Below are 21843 nucleotides of genomic sequence, written 5' to 3' on the forward strand. Positions count from 1 at the left end.
TGTTGTGAGTTCAATCCTTGAGGGGGCCGTTTAGGGATCTGGGGCAAAAGTTGGGGCAGGGGGTTGGTCTAGGTGACCTCCTGAGATCCCTTCCAACCCTGAGATTCTCCATCTCCCATGACACACCACCGCCCATGGTACGCCATGGGAGACGGAGTCCAGGTGGGGAGCCACACCTATAGAAGAGAATGGGTGCATGAACTACAGCTCCCATGAGGCACCACGGCTGGGGCTCCCATGAGGCTCTGCTTCCTTGCTCCAAGGAGGGGACCATGGGAGTTGTAGTCCAGCCAGGGAGCCCTGCCTGTAGAGGAAAATAGGAGCGCGAGGCACCTGAACTACAGCTCCCATGAGGCACTGCAGCACCATTTCCAAAGTCGAAAAAAATCGACCTTTTCTCCCCACGTTGCTCCACCATCGCTGGAGTCAGGCTGATCATGAAACGCCCCCTTCGCTATGAATTGCCAATATTTTCCCCCGGCGATTACTAGTTGCAATTAATGATTCAGCTGACGCTCTCCCGGCTGGTTCCTGGTAAGAGGCGTTTAGCCCTGGGGTGGCAGGACGGTCACTGCATGGCTGGCCGCCTGGGCCTGCGATGGCAGCTGGAGCTCAGCTTCGGCGCCTCCAGCCTCTGGGAACCTCGCCCTGCGGCCAGCAGCGTTTTCCCTTCCCTCCGAGCCAGAGACGGCCACGCTGGGCTGGGGCACCACCCCCACTGCCCAGGCAGCTGCTGTTGTAGCCCAGGGACCCAACAGCTGCCAGGGAGAGACAACCACCGGGGTCCCAGGGCCCTGCCCCTCCTGGGGGCCTGGGGTCCACGTTCCCGCCTGGGTAGGTGACCAGCGCCGCTCTGCAATCCCCCCCGCCCAAGGCTGATTCCTGGGCAGCGACACGCCAGTGCCCAGGTGCACGCAGTGGCTGGCAAGCAGGACCCTGCGGGCGGGGCCGGTGACCGTGTCCGTCCCCTTCCCTCCCGCGCAGCACCCTGAGCAGCGAGACAGGCCCCGAGTGCTACGAGGTGCAGGTGTGCGTCAAGGACTACTGCTTCGCTCGGGAGGACCGCACGGTGGGCATCGCTGTGCTTCAGCTCAAGGACATCGTGCAGCGGGGCAGCTGCGGCTGCTGGCTGCCCCTGGGCCGGCGCATCCACATGGACGACACGGGCCTCACCGTCCTGCGCATCCTCTCTCAGCGCAACAACGACGAGGTGGCCAAGGAGTTCGTCAAGCTCAAGTCGGACACGCGCTCGGCCGAGGAAGGCAGCAGTTAAGGGCCTGAGCAGGTGTAGAACATCCCCAGCACCACCCCCGTCCTGTCCCTTTTCTACAGCATCCTCCAGCCACGTAAAAGCCATACAGGTCGTCCACAGCCCCACACCGGTTAGGGAAGGGAGCCCCCACTCCGGGCAGCCCTTGCCACAAGCAGGCGCCCACTTCCCAGTGCCAGGGATCAAAACAGACACTCTGTGCCCCTCCCTGCATCCCTGGGCTGCAGTTCAAGGGCCCTGCCCTGGCTGCTGTGGGGCAGAGAAGATGCAGCCGCCCCAGGGAGCACAAGCTGCCCTCGCTGCTGGTAGGGGTGGACTTATCGCCTCTTCCCAAACCTGTTTCTGTTGCGAAAGATGCTGGGAGAGGCAGAAGCCGAGGCCTGGAGCTGACCGTGAGGCAGGAGCGTTTGAACAAATGTGAGCCACTCAGTATGGCCGCAAGGTTGGCACCTTGCTTCCCTTGGAAGTGGAGGGCAGCAAAGGCTCGATCCCAGCCCTTCCAGCCCCCACACTCGTCCCTGAGCTCCAGGAGAATTACCCTAGCTGGTAGCAGTATAGAGGATCTGACACATGATTGAGTAGGTTGATTCCCTCCAGCAGGAGGCAGCATCACATGTCCAAATCGCCCTGTGGTCATGGCAACGTCATTTAGCAATAGAGATGAGCCAGGCAGCAATGGGCACAGGGAGATTGAGCCGGGGCCTAAGTTCCTCCTCCAGGGCTACCTTCACGGAGCATGGTTGCTAAGGATACACTCGGGCCAGCATCAGCCTGCTCCGGCTGGCGGCTCTGGGAGTCCGCTGCCCCCCATGCCAGAGCTTGCCACAAGCTGAGTCAGCAATAGCCAAGCCCTGTGCCGTATCCCCCAGGGCCTGTACAGTCCTGGGCAGGTGGCTCAGAGCCGCTTAGTCTGAGGCCAGGCAGCAGGGCTGGGGCCGATCTTGTCCACCCAGGCCAGTGGCAGGAGAGTGCTAGCAGGAGAGCGGGGCAGGGGAGGGGGAGATGTGAACCAGGACCACTGACAAGTCCCTTCTACGGGGCCGCACACACGTGGGGTGGCATCATGCTAAGGAACCAGGATCCCAGCTCTACCCTCCCTCCCCGGCAGGCTCCGAGATGGCAGGAGGCCAGTGCCGCCAGGAAGAGGCAGGGCCTTGTGCTGTTAGGAAGGGGTCCCGCCCCCAGGTATAAATAGGATCCGGCCATGCAGCCGCAGCACCAGCGTCCCTCCCAGGCAGCGCCTGCGTTGGGACAGGGACATGCCATCTGCAGCACCTTTGCAAACACCATCTCCCCCCTCCCCGCAGGCAGCCCTTCCTGGGGGGGCTGAAGCAGGGTAGGCTCCCTGGGAGAGGAGGAGCCGCAAAGGGGGGGGATGCCTCAGGGGCAAGGGCCGCTCCTTGCCAGCCTGCGTGGGGGAGCCGGTGAGTAAAGGAAGGCTGGGTGGCGGGCGGTGGAGGTGGGAGGGAGTGAAAACATGGGAGTCGCAGCATGGGTGCCAGTGAGTTGATGCAGCAGATGGGACAAGGGGAGGCACCCGAGGAGGCTGGGTCACTTTACAGGCTATTTCTGCCACGGGGGAGAGTGGCACAGGCCCGTGATTCCTGCCTCGGCGGCGTGCTGAGGGCCCGGTGGTGCTGGGGTGGGTGCTCCCAGCCGGTAGGCAGCGGGACTCCCACCCGGGCCCAGGGTGCTTGAAAAGCAGTGGGGCAAAGAGCGCTGCCCCTGTGCGCATTTAGGGATACGATGGTCCCTAAACCTTCCTATGCCCCCCACCTGGGAGAGCTCCCACCACCCCCGGTCTGGCTGCAGGGGCGAGTGGAGTTCAGCAGCGGGGTCTGGGCTCAGCAGGGCTCTTGCCTGGTCCCCAGCGACGCGCTGCGAGCACAGGGGGAGGTCCGTGGGCTTTATCCATTCCCTGGCACAGCCTGAGCCCAGGTGTGCCAAGAACCCTCCTACCCGCTCTGCCTGGCTGGCCGCGCCTTGGCCCTGTGAGCGTGACTCCCCTCTCCCCAGGAGTGCCAACTCCATCATTTTTCTGCAGGGACCATGCCTCCCTCTTCCATGCCTCGCTGGCCATCGGGCGCCAGCTGGAAACATAGAGCCCATCTCTTCCCGGCAGCCAGGAACCCGGGTACCTTGCGGGTAGGAGAGAGACCCCATCCCCACCTTCACTGCAGCTTCCAGCCCTTCCCGCCACAGCCGTGGGGCTGTGCCCATGGGCGGCACTGCCTGATTTAGCAGACCCGAGTGCATGGGGCCTATAGGCCAGGGTGGGCTCAGCTGGTCCCTAAAGCCAGAGTCTTTGTCACAGCCCCACCCTGTGGGGCAGCTGGATGGAGTGATGGCCGGACCCAGTGGAGAGCCCAGGGCGCGCAGTTGAGCCTGGGGGAAGGGGGTGCTCTGCGCACAGATGATTTGAGGCCCCAGACAGAGCCTGCAGCCCCCCCGCCCTTGCCACGGAAAGCCGAGAGCCTGGCCCAGCTCCGTGGGCAGCAGCTGCCCAGGAAGGCCGGATCCTGTAGCCAGAACAGCCTCACATCAGGCCAGAGGCAGAGCTCACCCTGCTCGGGGCCCGGGCTTGGTTCTGGCCTCCAGCGTCTCGTACGCTCACTCCCGGCTGCCCCAGTGACTCAGCAGCGCCCAGGCCCTGGTTATGCAGCGAGGGCTCTGGCCAGGTGCAGGAGCCAGGCCCCGGCACCCGCTGACGAGGGGTCCGAGAGGCAGGAGGCTTGATTCAGACCAGGCACTGCGGGGCCCATGCAGCGGGGCTAGGCCCAGGGTGGCAGGGGGAGGCCCAACCCTCTGCTCCTTGCGCCCGCACCGGCCTCTCATCCCCATACAGGGCAGGCAACCTCCTACCTCCCCACAGGCAAAACGGGGGCACAGCAGCCTCCAGGCCCAGGCACCAGCTCCCCCCTCCCTGCCCTGCCCGGTACCAGCCTTGGCAGCCGGGCGGCTGTGGATTGAGTTGCACCAGGGAGCTGTGCCCAGGGAGAGGGGATGGGACAGCCTGGCCCCCACAACAGCTCTGTAAATATGTAAATAGCTGTAAATACAGATGGTTTTTCCGTGTTCTCTACCCGACTGCAACAGCTCCAAAGGGCTATCACGTCAGACCACGGCAACATGGCACAGGGGATGGAGGTGCAGCCCTTGTAACCCTGTGCCCTGCTCTGCCATGCTCACTTGTCCATGGCAAAGGCACCGCCTGGTCCCAGCCCCCTCCCCTTAGAGAGGAACCCCAAACCCAGGCAGCTTCCCCCAACTGTGTAAACACCCACCAGCCCTACCCCAAAGGAAACCCAGCAGCACCTTGGGAACCTCCAAGAACAGCGTGGAGCTGCCCCAAGGTCCAGTGCAGGATCCTGGCTCTTCCCCTGGCCAGAAGCGGGTACCTGAGAGGAAGGGGCAAGAACCACTACTAGATGCTGTGGGGTAATCTGCCCCCCACCCCTTCCTGGCCTCTTAATAGCTAGGGAGTTTTAATACCCCCCCCAACCTCCATTAATAACTTGCTGCTCTTACTCTCCCTTGCACTGGCTGGTCACTTCTGAGCCAAGAGTGGCTGCCTCTGCTACCCCTAACTCATTTCAAGCCCAGCCCCATGCTGAGCAGAGGGGCTGGCAGCTTGGCCTCCCTGGCTGGACGCAGCGGGGGGCTAGCAGAGGTAGGGCTGGTTTCAAGGCTAAAGGCCAAGCTAATTTTGGCACCTAACATCCCTCCTCCCCTCCGCAGCTGGACTTAGACATTACGCCTCCAGCTCCCTGGCACTGGTCCGGGACAGCTGGGCCCTCTGCAGCGTTGTATCACGGCCAGGAAGGAGCTCAGGTTTTCCAAGCTGCCAGCCAGTCTCCCGGGGTAGGCGCTGCCAGCAGGGCTCCCGGTGCAGCCTGGGGCTGGCATGGAAGTGGGGAGCTTGAGAGAAACTGGGGGAGCTTGACCAAGGTCACAAGCCACGAGAGGCTGATTGGAAATGGCCCCTCTGCCCTGGCACAGACCCCTGAGTGCTTGAATCCCACAGCCAAAGAGATTTAACCTGGCCCAATCCTGCCCCAGCCCGATTGAATCCAGGCCCCATACGCACCCCTCAGCCCCTTTTAAGATATGTGGGGCACAGGAGGGCAGAGTGCCCACCACCACCAGCAGAATTCACAGGGCAGACACTGCTTCCCTCTATGCACAGCTGGTTTCTAAAGGTTGGGGTTAACAGCACCCAGGGCCCCCAAGCAGTGCCAGGCAGGGCTGTAGTTTGCACAGGCCCATGGCTCAGGCAGGGGGAGCAAGCCCTGGAGCCCCCTTTCACACCTGGGCTTACGGTTTCCCACAGCAAAGCCAACAAACCAGCTTCAGCTGAGGGGTGCAATGTCCTGGAACTAGCTCCTCTGCAACAGCCCCCCAGAGCGGCCTCAAAGCAGGGGATGCGTTGGGCGTCAGGGGAAACGCGAGCAGCGGGACCGGGACTGGGACCGGGAGCCTGGGTGGGAGCGGAAACGGGGCAGCGGGCACAGCCCTGCAGTGGCTGATCCGTTCTCATGCCTAGCACGGCACCCCACGGCGTGATGCAGCCTTGGCCCTGGCAAAGCAATATGAATGCCAGCAGGGCCCTGCTTAGGTGCAAGCCTTCCAGGGTAGCCTCGGCTCCAGGCCTTGCTTGGGCCTTTAAACAGCCAAGCTCCATGGAGCAGCAGGGCTGCAAAGAGCTTCAGGCCCTGGCCCGAAGAGAGCTGGACAAAGCAGCCATTTGCTTCATGGGGTTAGAGGGCAGGGACCCTGGGGGAGCTTGGAAACAAGGAGCTGGCAGGGCTAGGAGTGCACCCGCCCTGTGCTCAGAGGACTGGGGGCTCACTCCTGAGCCCTGTTCCTTAACAGCACAGCCCTGCTGTACCCGTCAGACCATGCAGGCCCCTGCTAGGCACAGGGTACGGCCAGGGCATTAGCAGCCCTCTAGCCAGTGTTGAGGTGGGGAGGAGCAGCTTCAGGGATTTGGCTCTACTCCCCCCTTTAAGAAGGGATGCCCCGGCCCCATAAGGAGGTGAAGGCTCCTTTCCCCACACAATGCAGGGGTAGGGGGCAGTGACCTAGCCCAGTACAGCAGCCTGAGCTCATGCCAAGTAGACAACATGCAAGCAAGGAGAGCCCCCAGGCATGCAAGTAGGAACAGAGATTGACAATGGGGTTGCCGTGGCCTGGGGGACCATCTTAAGTGCTGCAGGGAGCTATGCAAAGAAACCCAGCGTGCTGGAGCAGGCAGAGTAGGGGCAGACCCAAGGGGGTGTAGAGCCCCAAGCACTGGGGGTAAATGTCAACCCTGGCTGACGTCAAAGTGGATGTTCTTTCTCCCTGGGAACGTCAACTCTGGTTAGGGATGCTGACCCTGAGCAGCTCCTGTCTCCACCCTCCCGCCTGTAGTCCTACAATGCCCTTTCCCAGACAGGGCGACCAGACCTCAGCCTCTCCCCTTTGCCCTCAACATCCAGTCCTTTTTGTAGTACGTGCCTGGGACCAAAGTGTTAGCTGCTCACACCTGTTTCAGTTCAATGTTTACACCCCTTTTCCAGCTCCTGCAGCGAGCAGCAATGCAGCCTCCTGCCCTGCCACCCAAAGGGCTGCAAAGACAGCAGCCCTGGCCGTTCCCCACCTCTCGCCCCTGCACTGACTGACCTCATCCCTGCCTGCAGCGCGGCGAGCTAGGCCCCCGCTGAGCCCCACGGCTCCCGGAACACAAGACCCGTTGCCTGGGCTCCCTCTCCAAAGCGCCCCTTCGAGAACTTCCGGTCGGCATGTGATTGAAACTCAAACAAAAGTAACTTCTGCTCCTGTAGCACATCTGTCAGCAAGGGCCCGTGTGTCTGTCCATACCTGAACGGGAGCAAACAATGGTAAACATGGATGCATGACAGTGAGATGTTTTGCACTATTTTGACTTTTTTGGGCTCTGTAAAATAATTTTATTATAACTGACATTAAAACGAAAAGCACACCCGGCCGCTGTGTCTGCCTCCCAAACTGTAACCTGCTGAGTACCATGGTATGTCGTGATGGAGTGGGCCTGTTCTTAATGTTTCCTCTGAATAGTGTGGGGGTGCCTCAGTTTCCCCTAGGCAGTTCTTAAGTATCTAGGTGGTGGGATAAGGGTGTGTGATCATTGCAGAGCCCTAGAGGGCAGGTGTGTGCAGGGGTCTGGACACAGAGAATGGCCGACACCCTGTTTCCTGGCAACTGATGGCCTGGGCCCTTCCCCCCTGCAAAGTGAGAGCTAAAGTGTTGGAGAACAAAGGAACCAGGTGATCTTCTGGCCCGGGGAAAGGGACAAAGCCCGGAGGAGGGGCTGGAGAGAGTTTCAGTTTGGAGCCGGCTAGGGACATGGAGTGAAGGGCAGACGGGATTGTCTGGCTCACTGCCCCCCCAAAATGGACCCAGCTGAGGGGTCCTGTTCTCTGCACCTGCAAGCTCTGTTTTAGACCGTGTGCCTGTCATCTAATAAACCTTCTGTTTTACTGGCTGGCTGAGAGTCCCATCTGACTGCAGAGTTGGGGGGCAGGACCCTCTGGCTTCCCCAGGAGCCCCACATGAGTGGACTCGCTCTGGGAAGTGCACGGAGGGGCAGAGGATGCTGAATGCTCCGAGGTCAGACCCAGGAAGGTGGAAGCTGTGTGAGCTGAAGACAGGCTGCTTACAGAGGGGCAACTGCCCCAGAGTCCTGACTGGCTTCATAGGGAGCAGTTCCAGAGCATCGCCCAGGGACTCCGTGACATATGTGCGCCCATTGTGTGCCCAAGCCCCAGAGGAGTGGAGTTACCCAGCCCAGCAACAGAGTTTGCCTCTTAGCTCTCAAGCCGTAGCGACTCAGGCTTAACTTTACCCCTTCAGACAAGGGATTGAATGGGGAACCCAGTCTGACCATTTATACATATGAAATGATGGGGTCTAAATTAGCTGTTCCCACTCGAGAACAAGACCTTTCAGTGATTGAGTGGATGCATTCAGAGAACGATCCACAATGTGCAGCTGCCGTCCAAAAAGCAAACAGAATGTTGGTAATTATTAGGAAAGGGACAGAAGACAAAATATCATGTTGCCTCTATATAAATCCATGGTATGTCCACACCTTGAATACTGCGTGCAGATGTGGTCACCCCGTCTCAAAAAAGATGTATTGGAATTGGAAAAGGTTCAGAAAATGGCAACAAAAATGATTAGGGGTATGGAACAGCAGCCATATGAAGAGAGATTAATAAGACTAGGACTTACCTGCTTGGAAAAGGGAGGACTAAAGGGGGGATACAATAGGAGTCTATGAAAATCATGATTTATGTGGAGAAAGTGTTAATTTTCTCCTCATAACACAGGAACTAGGGGCCACCAAATGAAAGTTAGGCAGCAGGTTTAAAAGAAACGAAAGGAAGTGTTTCTTCACACAACGCACAACCTGTGGAACTCCTTGCCAGAGGATGTTGTAAAGGCCAAAATTATGACAGGGTTAAAAAACCTAGATGAGTTCATGGAGGACAGGTCCATCAATGGCTATTAGCCAGGATGGGCAGGGATGGTGTCCCTAGCCTCTGTTTGCCAGAAACTGGAAGGGGCAGCAGGGAATGGATCACTTGACGATTCCATGTTCTGTTCATTCCCTCTGGGGCACTGGGCTGGATAGACCATTGGTCTGATCCAGTATGGCTGTTCTTATGAACGTTTAAAGTCTCTGCCCAGATGTTCCCATCAGGGAAAAGCACCAGCCCAAACTCCTTGGGTGGCCATCACATCAGCCCCAGGAGGGCACAGCACACACCCCAGACCCATAAGCCCTGGACTCTCCCCAATCAGGGGACTCTACCAAGCTGAAGTACAGGGGTAAGAGTATCCCTCTGTCACGAAGTCCCCGGGTGATGCTCTAGAACTGCTCCCCATGAAGCCGGTCAGGACTCTGGGGAAGTCTCCTTTCTGTGAGCAGCCTGTCTGCAGGACACAGCTCACACGGCTTCCACCTTCCTGGGTCCGACCTCGGAGCATTCAGCATCCTCTGTCCCTCCGTGCGCTTCCCACAGCGAGTCTGCCCAGGCGGGGTCCTGGGGAAGCCAGAGGGTCCTGCACCCCAACTCTGCAGTCAGACAGGACTCTCAGCCAGCCAGTAAAACAGAAGGTTTATTAGACGACAGGCACATGGTCTAACACAGAGCTTGTAGGTGCAGAGAACCAGACCCCTCAGCTGGGTCCATTTTGGGGGGCAGTGAGCTAGACAACCCTGTCTGCACTTCACTCCATGTCCCCAGCCAGCCCCAAACTGAAACTCCCTCCAGTCCCTCCTCCCCTGGCCTTTGTCCCTTACCCGGGCCAGGAGGTCACGGGATTCCTTTGTTCTCCAACCCTTTAGCTCTCACCTTGCAGGGGGAAGGGCCCAGGCCATCAGTTGCCAGGAAACAGGGTGTTGGCCATTCTCTGTGTCTGGACTCCTGCACACACCTGCCCTCTAGGGCTCTGCAACGATCATACACCCTTATCCCCACCCCCTAGATACTTAAGAACTACATAGGGGAAACTGAGGCACCCCCACACTATTCTTAATGTTTCCTCTGAACCGTCCCACTTTGTCACATCTCTCCCCCCTTCGAGATCAAACTGAGCGGGGTCACTTTAGCCAGTGACGTGGGGAAGTTTGAAGCCGCCAACGTTCCCATGGATGCCCCAGCATCTCTCCCTTTCCTTGGTAGGAGTCACACCAGGCCCTTCCAGTTTCACGCCCTCCCTTAGGTCGGGGTGGTCGATAGCACTCACAGGCCACATGTGGAAAGGTTTATGCAGCCTGTGCCCTTTGGCCACCCCCAAAACCCCAGGGGGTCAAACTGGGATTGGGTCTTCTCCCCAACAAGCTGGCTAAACACAGCCACTTGGTTATAGGACTGTAACTTTCTTAACAGCTTTCACTTCATCTGAGACCTTCTCAAAGCTATCCACACTGGATCTTTCAACAGGAAAATCAGTGGATCCATTCACAACAGAAAATTTCTGGCTGTTAGGAACTGAAACTTTGATTAAAATCACCTTCACACCCATCAGTTGCCAGGAAACAGGGTGTCAGCCATTCTGTGTCCAGACTCCTGCACACACCTGTCCTCTAGGGCTGTGCAGTGATCATACACCCTTACCTCACCCCCTAGATACTTAAGAACTGCATAGGGGAAACTGAGGCACCCCCACACTATTCAGAGGAAACATTAAGAACAGTCCCACTTTGCCACACTCTCCCCTAGCAAGTCTCCAGCCAGACTCCTTTAGAGGAGAGGCCAGGTGTCATTGTCTGGAGCTGGGCAGGGGCAGGAACTGCTTTGAGGTAGAAGTTCTGACCCTGCCCCACCCCCGCAGCTTGAGACCCCCCCGCCGCGTCACTCCCAGACCCAGCCAGTCTGGGATTACCACTGGGATTCACATCAGGCAAACCGAGGCTGTTGATAAATCCAGGCCAGGATCCAGGGCTGCTAAGTAACGCTCCTCTTGTTGGAACGCTGGGAGCCGTGCTGCCCCCGCTCAGCCCCTGCTGGGAGTTTACTCTGCACAAATGGCAATTACACACACACACACCCCGCATCTCTGAATAGCAGCATCCCCTGCAAGGGGGGAAGGGACTAGATAGACCCGCATGCCATGTGCTAACACAGGGACTGGGGAGCCTGCGTTTTCTGCCCCACCTCCCCAGGACTTTTCAGGCAGAAGCAGAGAAAGGAAGGCCCAGGTGCTCACTGGGGATGGAGCGTGTAGGCCCCTATGGCAGCCCAGGATACCTGGGTTCCCAGACCAGCTCTACCATGGACACATCCACTGCCCCAGTTTTCTCCCCTCAGAAGTGGGGAAAACATTCTCTGGCCTGTGGGTTGGATACACGGGCTAAACTCCAGCAGGATTTTTGTCCAAGGACCTGTGAACACCCAGGATCAAGGTGGCCAGTGTAAAGGGCCCAGCCTGTGGCCTGCTGGAGGCAACCTGTGACTTGTATCTGCAGCACTTAAACCCTCCTCGCCCCTGCTGAGTCTCAAAATCACACCCCAGCCTGGGAGGCGGTCCCTCCCTGGGAAGCTGCCCAGCCTCACCCCTAACACCGGCCCCTCTCCCAACACCCTGGCATGGAGATTGGCGACTTGGGAGGGGCCAGGGGGAAGCAGAGGGAGACCAGCCTCCAGCTTATTAAAGAGATTTTTATTCACTTCACACAATTTTTTAAAAAGCATTTCACTGAACACCGGTTGTATGAAGAAAGCTCACCTACCACCCCTAGCTGCTGGGCAGGCAGCCCCCAGGCCTGGCTTCTCTCCCCCATGCCCTAGCAGCTGAGGGGGAAGGAAGAGCATTCCCCACAGACACCCATGGATGCCTGGTGGGTATTGGGCCAAGAGCAGCCCCCTTCAGCAAGGCAGGGGACAAGCCCCCTAACCTGGCTGTTGCTTCCCCACTCAGCAGCAATGGGGATTCCCTGCCCAGCCAGCCCCACTCAAGACATGCTTTTAAATTTGCTCCCAAATGCTCAGATGCCGCCCGAAGTGCTGTAAACCATCCGCCCCGCCGTCTCACCCCCCAACCCCGACCTGGGAGAACTGCAGTTCCAGGGGAGTTGGGTCCAAGTCAGTGATCACGCAGCCCACAGCACGGACGCCTGCGTTGCCCCGCTCGGCTCTGGTGTGCAGACCTTGGCATGTGAGGGAGGCCCCTTTAGGCCCTCGGGAAATGCTGTGCACGAGGGTGTTGCTAGAAGCCCTCTGGCTCGGAGGGGGGAGGGATGCGCCGGGCATGCCGACGTTTCAGAGGAAATGCCTGCAGGAGTTTTGAATTTTTAAAAGGGGCTGTTTCTGGAGCCCTTTGGAGCAGCAGCCTCATGCCCGCACCCCAAGATTTCAGCCTGAGCCGCTGGCTCCATTCCAAGGAAAAGGGCATTTCTATCACCCTAGGACACGGCAGCCAGTACCCCACAGCCCGGGCTGCTGCATGCAGGGTGGTGTGACCGCGTCTGCCCCAGGAGCATCGCCATAGCATCACTCAGACCCGGGTCAGGAACGTCAGGTTAATGCTGTCAGGGACGCGGATCTCATCCAGCTGCACGGGAGAGTAGGAGAAGGGCAGGTGCACAGGGAACAGGTGAGCTGTGTCTACCAGCAGCTGGCAGGGGCCGGCTGGAGTTCGGTCCGCCAGTCGGTTCTGTGCAGGGAGACAATCAATCCAGTCTCCAGCAAGTCTTGCTGGTGTGTGTACACCCCACCCCACCCCACCCCAGTCCAGCCCCCCACCCCTCCTGACAGCCAGGGCTGGCTCAAGCACCCAGCCATGGTCCTGCTTGGAGCAGGGGGCTGGACTAGGTGACCTCCTAAGGTCCCTTCCAACCCTGCTATCCTCTGTTCTCAGCCCCAGGCTAAAGCAGCTCCGCCTGGCTGTCTGCCAGCAGCTTGGGGATGCCACAAAGGATAAAGCTTCCCCTGCCCTGCAGCCGAAAGGAGGACAGAGGCCCACCCAGGCAACCGAGTCGGGGGCGGGGGGGGGGGGATGGGCTCACTCACCTCTACGCTGCTTAGGAAGCTGGGGCGGACACGCTCCTCGAGCCCAGCCGCGGGGGTGTAGGCCCGCAGGATCCTCATGATCTGCAAGGAGGGAGCGCAGAGGTGACAGGACTGGACGCTGCGCCTTGTGTGGAGCAAGAACTAGAGCCAGGCTGGGAATTCAGTCTGCCCAGGGGCCCTTCCAGCCCTGCCCAGGGGCCTCAAGCCAACCCAGCTGGGCCTGGGGCCCTTCGCTCTCTGCTCCAGGCCCCTTCCAAGCCCACCAAGGTAGCAAGTCCCGAGCAAAGACCACAGGGCCCGTCTGGTCCCCATGCCAGGGCCTGCAGGACACAGAGTCCTAGGGGAGCAGAGAAGGGACCCCCAAGCATGGTCCTGGCTGGCAGAACTCGGGGCAGTTACAGAGCGAGGGGCCCCAGGCACTAGCTGGGAGCCCTCAGGGCTGAATCAGGGGCCACATCCTGGTGCCAGCTCCCAGAGTCAGTTGCTTTGCAGCCCGAGCGCTTTGCCTTCGTGGGATGGGGGATCCCCTCAAGCCTGAGTTACTCAAATGCCCCCCCCACCCCGATCACCACTCCCTCCTTTAGGGAGCTTTGATCCCTTCCAGGGTGGCAGAGCCCAGGCCCGTGTCCTATTAGCCCTCCCCTCCACCCAGCTCCTGGAGCAGCCGGTTACCTGTGGAGTGGACAGTGCCGTGCACAGGTCGCAGATGGCATCGGCATCTTCCTCTGTCGTCTTCTTCACCTGCAGCAGCTGGGCGGCCTGGATGAGGGGCTGCAGGACCTCCACGGCGCCGCTCTGCTGGAGGCCCTTGGCCCGCAGCCACTCCTCCAGCTGGCTCACGTTGTACCTGGAACAGAGCCACACCGAGCTCCAGCCATAAGCCCAGCCCCTTAGGAGCAGCTGCCTGGGGGAGGCCTCCCCAGCTGCAGAGAGGCTGGCATGGGGGAGCCTGGGCGTCAGTCCACGCATAGCGGGGTGGCTCTTTGCGGCCACAGAGCTCAGGAGCACTACGAATACAAACGTAGCCCACGCATCCAGAACAGCTCAGTCCCCCCTCTAGTGCCAGGACCAGGGGATTGACGCTGCGACAGCTCGTGTCTTCCTTCGCTCAGCCCAGGGACTGATGCTTTCAGAGTCACATGTCCAAGGTTCAAGCCCCATCCTGCCCAGGACAAGGCTCCCTGTTACCCACGCAGCGGAGCGGGTGGCCCCAGTTTAAACCATGGTCTTCCCTTCCACTCGGCTGGGCCCAGTTCTTCCCCGCCCCAGACTAGTCAGCCGGGACGCAGCCCCCCCGACGCTCATGGGCCCACGGCCAGCCAGGATGCCCCTACGCCAGGCACAGCTTGGCTCGACCCAGCAGAACTGCCAATAGCAGCGTAGGGCCACGAAGAGCTGAGCAGCCCCACTCCCAGCCAGCTAGGCGGGAGGAAAGATGTCCCAGTAGGTAGGACACTAGCCAGGGACTCTGGTGACCTGGGTTCAAGTCCTGCCTGAGGTCTCTAGCAGAGCAAGCCTTCCTGGGACTCAATTCCCCTGGGGGTCGGAGGGGGGGGGGAGATTACTGCTGCTGCTGTGGTGTCAGGAGGCTACATGCAGTCAGACTGAGGTGCCCCGCCAGCCATGGGGGCAGAGCTGGACAGTAGCTGGGCCTGATGGCACCATACGAGCCTAGCAAGTCTAGTTTTTCCTCCCCCTCTATAGACGCTACCTGGCTAAACCAACACCCTGGCCAGGTGGGATTAGCCCTATGCCCGTGAGGAACCCAGCCAGAGCTCGGGAGGGTCCGGCTCCCAGTCCCATGCTCTGGAGGACGTGCCAGGGCCGCGCCTGCCGAGCCCAGGTTAGGAGGCACGAAGCCCCCAACAGCGGCTGTAGCCCGGGTGGAGAGTGTGTCCAGGAGGCGGCAGGTGGGGTTCTTGGCCCAGCCTGGGGTCTCCCTTCCCCAGGCTAAGGCCGGCCAGCCGGGCAGGGGAGCATCCGAGCCCTGTTGGAGGTGGGAGGGGATGGACTGACCTGAGCTGGACGCCTTGACTCCAGGAACAGGCATCCCTCCTCAGGAGCAGGTAGTTGAGGGCCACGCCACTGACCGTGAAGAAGAGCTGCCGGAAGGCCTGGCCCACGACCACGGGCTCCAGCTGGTGCCTCCCCAGCGCCTCGTGGAAGGAGCTGAGCTGCTGGAGGAGCGAGTCCAGCGTGTAGGCGGGAGCCGCCGGCTGCTTGCGGTAACCGGGGGGCCTGGCCGACGACAAGCCCTGGATGGTCTCGCTCTCCAGCATGGCGGCGACTAGCGGGATGGAGGGGAGAGAGGCTGAAATCCCAGTCCCCTTCCCACAGGGAGCAAAGGGCCCTGTCCTGCTGCGGCCGGCTCGGCTCTCAGTGCCCCCCGGGGGCTAGGTACGTCCTGGGCATCTCTGGGCAGCACCCTGCACATGCCCTGTGACCCACCCCACAGCCACCACTCAGAGAGCACTGCTCACCCGCTGCTGCGGGCAGGCACTGTGCTTATGGGGCTGCACCTCCAGGCAGGCTCCTGCCACCTGGAGTCACCTGCCCCTCCTGCCAGGGCAGCCTGCTCCCTCCCTCGCTGCCATTCGGCACGGACCCAGACTAGCCCTGCGTGCCACACTCCCAGGCTGCCGTCGCTCGGCCAGGCGGCTCACGGGGGTGGCAGAACAGGGACCCCCCCGCCCTGTCCAGCCCATGCCATGGATCCCGCCCCACACACACAGGGAGCTAAGTGGCCGGTCACTTCCCCAGCCACCCTCAATCCCCAGAGGGTCACTTGGCAGGTAATGAGGTCCCTGTATTGAGGGGGACAGGGGCCACTTGCTCTCAAGACTCCAGGTCTTCCCAGGCCTAGCCATGGCATCCCTGCCTCAAGCGCCAAGCCAGGAGCCAGCTCTCCACTGCCCTCACCCCTCGAGTGCAGCTCGCGCCCATCCCTAAAGCGCTCCTGGGAGGCCCAGCCACGCAGCATGGCCCCAGCCGGTACCTACCAATCATGGGCTTCAGTTTTTTCTGTGCCACGCAGATCAGCTGCTGGTGGAGCTGGATGGCCAGGTCACCCAGGCTCTGGCAGTGGCTGGCAAGGTCCAAATTCCTCAGGCAGTGCTGGTTCTGCTTGGGGGTGTTGCCCAGCCGGTAGCTCTGCAGAGAGCAAATGGCCAGGCTCTAGGACTGAGAGGTGCTGGAGCATGGCAGAGCCCCTCCCTGGGTTCGAGAGAGCTGTGGGATAGCCATGCCTAGGGACCCACCCCAGAATCCATAGTACCCTGACGAGTGATAACTGTTCGCGTCTCCCCTCCAGAGTCCTTCTCACCCACGGATCTTGGAGCGCCTGACAGGTCAGTGACTAAAGATCAACTCCGTCCCCACTGCCATGAGCTCCCCTGCCCCCCTCCCCGAGGCAGGCGGAGTAAAGAACCCAGCAGTACCTGGTATCCCCATGGTACAGGTGGGACTGGCCCCAAGGCCGCCCATGCATCCTATTCAGTCTAGTGCTCAGAGCATCCCCGGAGGATGCTGGGCTCAGGGGCTTCCATGGAGGGGATCTGGCTGGGTTCTCCTCAGCCTTCTGGGGCAAGATTTGCTGGTAAGAAGAGACACCCCTGACACACCATCAGCCGCTGCCCAGTTTGAGACCAGAGGGTCTGGGTTGCGGTTCATCATATAATCGTAGGCATGTCAGGCTGGAGGGGACCTCGAGAGGTCAGACTCCAGCCCCCCGTGCTGAGGCAGGACCAAGCAAACCCAGGCCATTGCTGACAGGCGTTTGTCCAGCCTGTTAAAAACCTCCAGTGACAGGGATCCCACACCGGCCCTGGAGAGCCCGTTCCAGAGCGTCGCTACCCTGAGAGTTAGAAAGATTTTCCTAGTATCTAACCTAGATCTCCCTTGCTGCAAATTGAGCCCATTGCTCCTTGTCCACTGAAGGGAGGACAGAGAATTGATCACTGTCCTCTTTGTAACAGCCCTTAACATATTTGAAGGCTAATGATCAGGTTCCCATCCCCCAAATCCTTCAAGACTAAATATGCCCAGTTTTCAGCTCTTTTCTCATACTTGTTGCTCTCCTCTGGACACTCTCTCTCTCATTTAGCCACATCTTCCCTGAAGCGTGGCACCCAGAACTAGACCCAGGTACCTCTGCCTCACCGGTTGTTCCCCCGTTTGACTTTTCCTGCCTGCAGGCAGCTCTGTGGCGAGCTCGTGTGAAATCAGCAAGATGAAATTCAATAAGTACAAGTGCAATTTGCCACACAGCATGGCAGGCAAAGAGCCAGTACATGCAGGATGGTGTAAATCAGAGGCATCCCATCAGAACAGCAAGACCATGGCCTGGCCAGATCCGGTCTGAGGCAGCCAGAGGCTGAGGGCTGGAGCGACTGACCCCAAGGGAGAGAAACTGAAGCAAACAACCACTGAGCAAACAGTGGGCCAAGACAGGCCTTTTGGCCCAGGCCAGCGCCAAGGACTGACTCAGCACCACCTTGGTCTCAGAATAAGCTGGGGGGAGCCTACTAAAGGCAAACCGCCCTCCCCGTGGGGTGCCATCCCTGTGCCCGCTGCTTCCCGGCCGCGATCTGTTCTGCAGCCCCCCCCAACTGGGGGTTCAGGGCCGCTGGGGTTGCCGAGGGAGGTGAGGCCAGCCCGGGCCAGAGATGCAGTGCTGGGGCAGGCCCTGTGCCCTCACCTGGTCCCTGCCGTACTGTCTCAGGCAGTTGACGAGGCAGCAGGTATTGGCGAGCCAGAGTGCCACCACGTCGAAGTCCTCGCTGTGCTTCTGCGAGCGGGAAACAAAGCGACGCATCAGGCCAGGGTGAGCGGCCCAGGAGTTTGTGGAGACTCTGCAAACTCCAGGGAGCACGAGGAGACTGTGTGCCAGGCAGCTGCCCGGGCATGGGCACGCCAGCAAAGCCAGCCGCTGGTTGGGGGTCTGCACCCCACCCCCAGTCAGTGCTAGGGCCAGAGGCTACTCAGCAGATGCAAATAGCTGTGTTCAGCCCAGCCAAGCCCCTCCTTTTGTGCCCCTGGCTGCCGCGGGAGGCCTGGATTGACACTTGCTCCCAGACAGCCCAACCAGCATCTGGGCTCCTCCCAGTCACCACTGGGCCTGCTCCAGAGACACCCCGATTTGTTGTTCGCAGCCGGTGGCTACGGTCCCATGCCCAGAGCACACGGTTGGAGGCCTCCGGCAGCGCTGGTTCAGCTGTGCAGGGCTCTGGCAGTGCCTGCCCTACACCCGGGTATCTGAGCCCCACGAGCCCCCGAGCGCACGCTCAGTGCGGCCACAAGAGGCAGGGGGAGCGGATGCCTTAATCCCTTCTAGCCAGGCCACAGCAACGGAGCCAAGGGGCAGCTGAGCAGAGGGAGCCCACAGCCATTCTTGGGTCTGTACTTAATGGCTCCTCTGCTGTACAAGCAAAGGGTCCCTTCAACTCAGCCAGGCCCTGGCCTCTCCTCCTTGCTGGCCCCCAGCAGCCTGCTCAGCTGGGACCGAGGCAGAGCCCCCTGTCAGAGACCCCGCTCCCTCCTGGAAAGGGAGAGCAGGGGTGGGGCCTCCTTAACCCAGCACAGACAGAGATGCTGCGGAGAGAGGCAGCCGGGCCAAGCACTCTTGGGATTCACGCTCATGAGCTCAGAGAAACTGCATTGGTGCTGGAAAGCACTTCCTGACTCAGGCCATTTTACAGATGGGGAAACTAAGGCCCAGAGGGGCAGTGACCTGCCCGAGGTCACCAGGCGGCTTTTGCACAGCGGAGATAGAACCCAGGTGTCCTGGCCCAGTGCCCGGCTTTTGCTTCTCTGTTCTGCTCAGAGCTCAAGTTGATCAGGGTGCATGGTGCTACACAGGGACTGCGGTGCATGACTGAACACGGCGATGGGCAAACAGGAGAAGGGCTGGACAGATACAGGAGTCCAGACAGGCTAGGACGAACCAGAGATCTGGCACCGCTGGGCCTGGGCAGCGGCTGGGAAGTAGCTTCCCGAGCGACAGGAAGCTCTGACGAAGTCACGATTCTAGCCAGGCTCCAGCTGGGCTGAACTGGTTGGTTCAGCTTCGATTCAGAGCCCTCGCTGCTCAGCCAGGCACGAGGGAAGGCTCGGACTCCTGGGTTCCATTCACAGCGGTCACTGGCTCCTCTGGGCCCATTCTTCTCCCACCAAACCTGTGGCCTGTGGGTAGTTCTCCTGCCCCCAACTGAGTTAGCACAGCAGCCTGGGACTTTGGGGCTAGAGCTGGGCCAGCAGCAGCGACCTCCATCTCACGGTGCTGTGGGGCCCCAGGGTAGCTGCCGACCAGGGAAGCAGACTGAGGAGGGGCAGGGGAGAGGAGAAGAGAGCAGTGTCTGCTGAGAGGCAGTAAGAGCCCTGTTGCAGCCAGTGCTGGGGAGGAGCAGTCACTGCCCCAGACCAGCTCCAAAGTTACTGCTGGAGACAAATACAGTTGCAGGTGGAGGGGCGAGGCAGCAGGATGCATGGCCTGGCCAGCGAGAGCCTGTGCTTTCTGCAGGGCCCAGCGCTCCCGGCTGGGGGGCTGTCAGCCTGCAGATGAGCCCCCGAGAGACAGGGATTAATATCACGGCAGCATTAGTGTTTGCTCCCTTCTCCTTTCAGGCCCAGGCCCAGAGCCAGGCCGGCTCACAGGGGACCGACACTGCAGCGAGAGCTGGCTTCCGCTCTTCCCTCCCAGCCATCGGGGCCGGACACTCCAAAAGGGGTCTCACTGGGAGCTAGGGGTCTCTTCCCGCCTCATGCCCCGCTGGGGCAGCGAGACCTCCCTCCCTGCATCTCCTCCAACCCCTGCCCCCCAGAGACCTCCTGGCCTCTCCCTCCCCATGGGGGACAGAGGGGGAGCAGGCAGCAACCCAGCCCTCCCTGCTGGCAGCCCCACACCCAGGGAGTGGAGTGGAGCAGCGGGGCACCCTCAGTGACTGAGGCCTCCTCTGGCCAGATGCAGAAAGCCAGCAGCCTCCGGCTCCCGCTGGCTGACCCCAGGGAGCCGACCTGCTCCTCCCCATCTCCACCGCTCAAACAACGTTCTCCCCAAGTCCACCCCATGCGCTTAAGTAGGTGCAGGACGAGGCTCCCTGCCCCTCAGAGCCAGGCAGTGGCCCAGAGCAGCCATGCTGACCCAGCCTCTAACGGGAACTGCAGGGCCCCATCCTCGGCAGGCACCCTCATGAGGGTGGCATCACAGATCCCCAGTAACTCCCCAGCCCCTCCCCCAGGTCATACAAGGACATGCCCAGGGTCTGCAGGGGCCATTTCTGGGCAGCTCAGGCACGAGATGGAACAATGGAGGGGGGGCACACACCAGCAGTGGGGAGCCAGAGTCTGAAGGCAGCCCCTCAGCAAGCTGGCCATTGACTACAGCGGGGCCACGACCCCCCCCGCCCGGCCTGCCCCCCGCTGCCGTACCTTCACCACCCGCTTGATGCCGCTGACGGCGGCAGTGAAGAGCGAGCGGACCCTGTGCTCGTCGGGGATGGAGTCCGCGTGCCGGAAGCACATCAACAGGACGTAGGCCGGCAGCCCGGGAAGGGCGCCGGGGCTGTGCTGCGGTTTGAAATCTGCAGGGCGAGAAGGGGACGGGGGAGTCTGTACAGTTCTCTCGGCAGCCAGGAGACCGAGGTCCGAGCCACAAGCCACAGGCTGGGTCCTGCCCCACCAGAGCTGCTGTCCTCACCACCGGAGGCAACGCCTACAGGGAGAGGGGTCATAGCATGCAACTACGTGCCCAGTCCTGCTCGGAGCAGGGGACTGGACGAGATACCTCCTGAGGGCCCTCCAACCCTGACAGTCTAGGATTCTATGAACAGGTGGGAAAAGGCAGGCCCTGCATTCAGTGCCCCAATTTCAAGCCCCCTCCCCTCCCCTGAGGGAGCAACGCTCCTACTAACTTCAGCAATACGTCCTCTGACCCCAAACTGGGCCCAGCACCTTCCGGACAGAGCCCGGACCCCAAGCCTCAATCACCCTTTTCATTACAGCCAAGCAGCTTGAGCTCGGGCCATGCTCCTCGGGGGGCTGGCCCAAGCTGCAGCAGGACCATCACCCCACCCTGTCGCTAGCACCTCTCCAGGCACAGCCCCCTCTGCTCTTCCTCAAGGAATCAATTCTGGAACACTTAGAGGAGAGGAAAGTGATCAGGAACAGTCAGCGTGGATTCACCAAGGGAAAGTCATGCCTGACTAATCTAATTGCCTTCTATGACAAGATAACTGGCTCTGTGGATGAGGGGAAAGCAGTGGACGTGTTGTTCCTTGTCTTTAGCAAAGCTTTTGACACCATCTCCCACAGTATTCTTGCCAGCAAGTTAAAGAAGTATGGGCTGGATGAATGGACGATAAGGTGGATAGAAAGCTGGCTAGATTGTTGGGCTCAACGGGTAGCGATCAATGGCTCCATGTCTAATTGGCAGCCGGTATCAAGTGGAGTGCCCCAGGGGTCGGTCCTGGGGCCGGTTTTGTTCAATATCTTCATAAATGATCTGGAGGATGGTGTGGATTGCACCCTCAGCAAGTTTGCAGATGACACTAAACTGGGAGGAAAGGTAGATACGCTGGAGGGTAGGGACAGGATACAGAGGGACCTAGACAAATTGGAGGATTGGGCCAAAAGAAATCTGATGAGGTTCAACAAGGACAAGTGCAGAGTCCTGCACTTAGGATGGAAGAATCCCATGCACCACTACAGATTAGGGACCGAATGGCTCGGCAGCAGTTCTGCAGAAAAGGACCTAGGGGTGACAGTGGATGAGAAGCTGGATATGAGTCAGCAGTGTGCCCTTGTTGCCAAGAAGGCCAATGGCATCTTGGGATGTATAAGTAGGGGCATTGGCAGCAGATTGAGGGACGTGATCGTTCCCCTCTATTCGACATTGGTGAGGCCTCATCTGGAGTACTGTGTCCAGTTTTGGGCCCCACGCTACAAGAAGGATGTGGAAAAATTGGAAAGAGTCCAGCAGAGGGCAACAAAAATGATTAGGGGACTGGAACCCATGACTTATGAGGAGAGGCTGAGGGA

The 21843-nt window shown here is 60.2% G+C and overlaps 2 protein-coding genes across 3 annotated transcripts in view; one reads left to right on the forward strand and one right to left on the reverse strand.

The window, feature by feature from the left end:
- LOC311512974 (protein unc-13 homolog A) overlaps nt 1–7258 on the forward strand; it is a 125475-nt gene extending 118217 nt beyond the window's left edge. For both annotated transcript variants that reach the window (XM_084614480.1, XM_084614479.1), the window contains one exon: nt 985–7258. In XM_084614480.1, coding sequence (XP_084470606.1) covers nt 985–1273 — 289 coding nt within the window. In that variant the 3' untranslated portion in view covers nt 1274–7258. The remainder of the gene's footprint in view (nt 1–984) is intronic.
- A 4188-nt stretch (nt 7259–11446) lies between these two features.
- The window catches only part of LOC311513038 (unconventional myosin-Vb-like), a 67211-nt gene continuing 56814 nt past the window's right edge, over nt 11447–21843 (reverse strand). Inside the window, exons 31-37 of the mRNA XM_084614597.1 lie at nt 20236–20387; nt 17507–17596; nt 15810–15960; nt 14827–15097; nt 13483–13657; nt 12811–12891; nt 11447–12454 (exon numbers count right to left, since the gene is read on the reverse strand). Of these exons, the coding sequence (XP_084470723.1) occupies nt 12296–12454; nt 12811–12891; nt 13483–13657; nt 14827–15097; nt 15810–15960; nt 17507–17596; nt 20236–20387 (1079 nt within the window). The 3' untranslated portion in view covers nt 11447–12295. The remainder of the gene's footprint in view (nt 12455–12810; nt 12892–13482; nt 13658–14826; nt 15098–15809; nt 15961–17506; nt 17597–20235; nt 20388–21843) is intronic.

Source organism: Lepidochelys olivacea (assembly GCF_965140295.1).
Source record: "Lepidochelys olivacea isolate rLepOli2 genome assembly, chromosome: 25".
NCBI lineage: Eukaryota > Metazoa > Chordata > Testudines > Cheloniidae > Lepidochelys > Lepidochelys olivacea.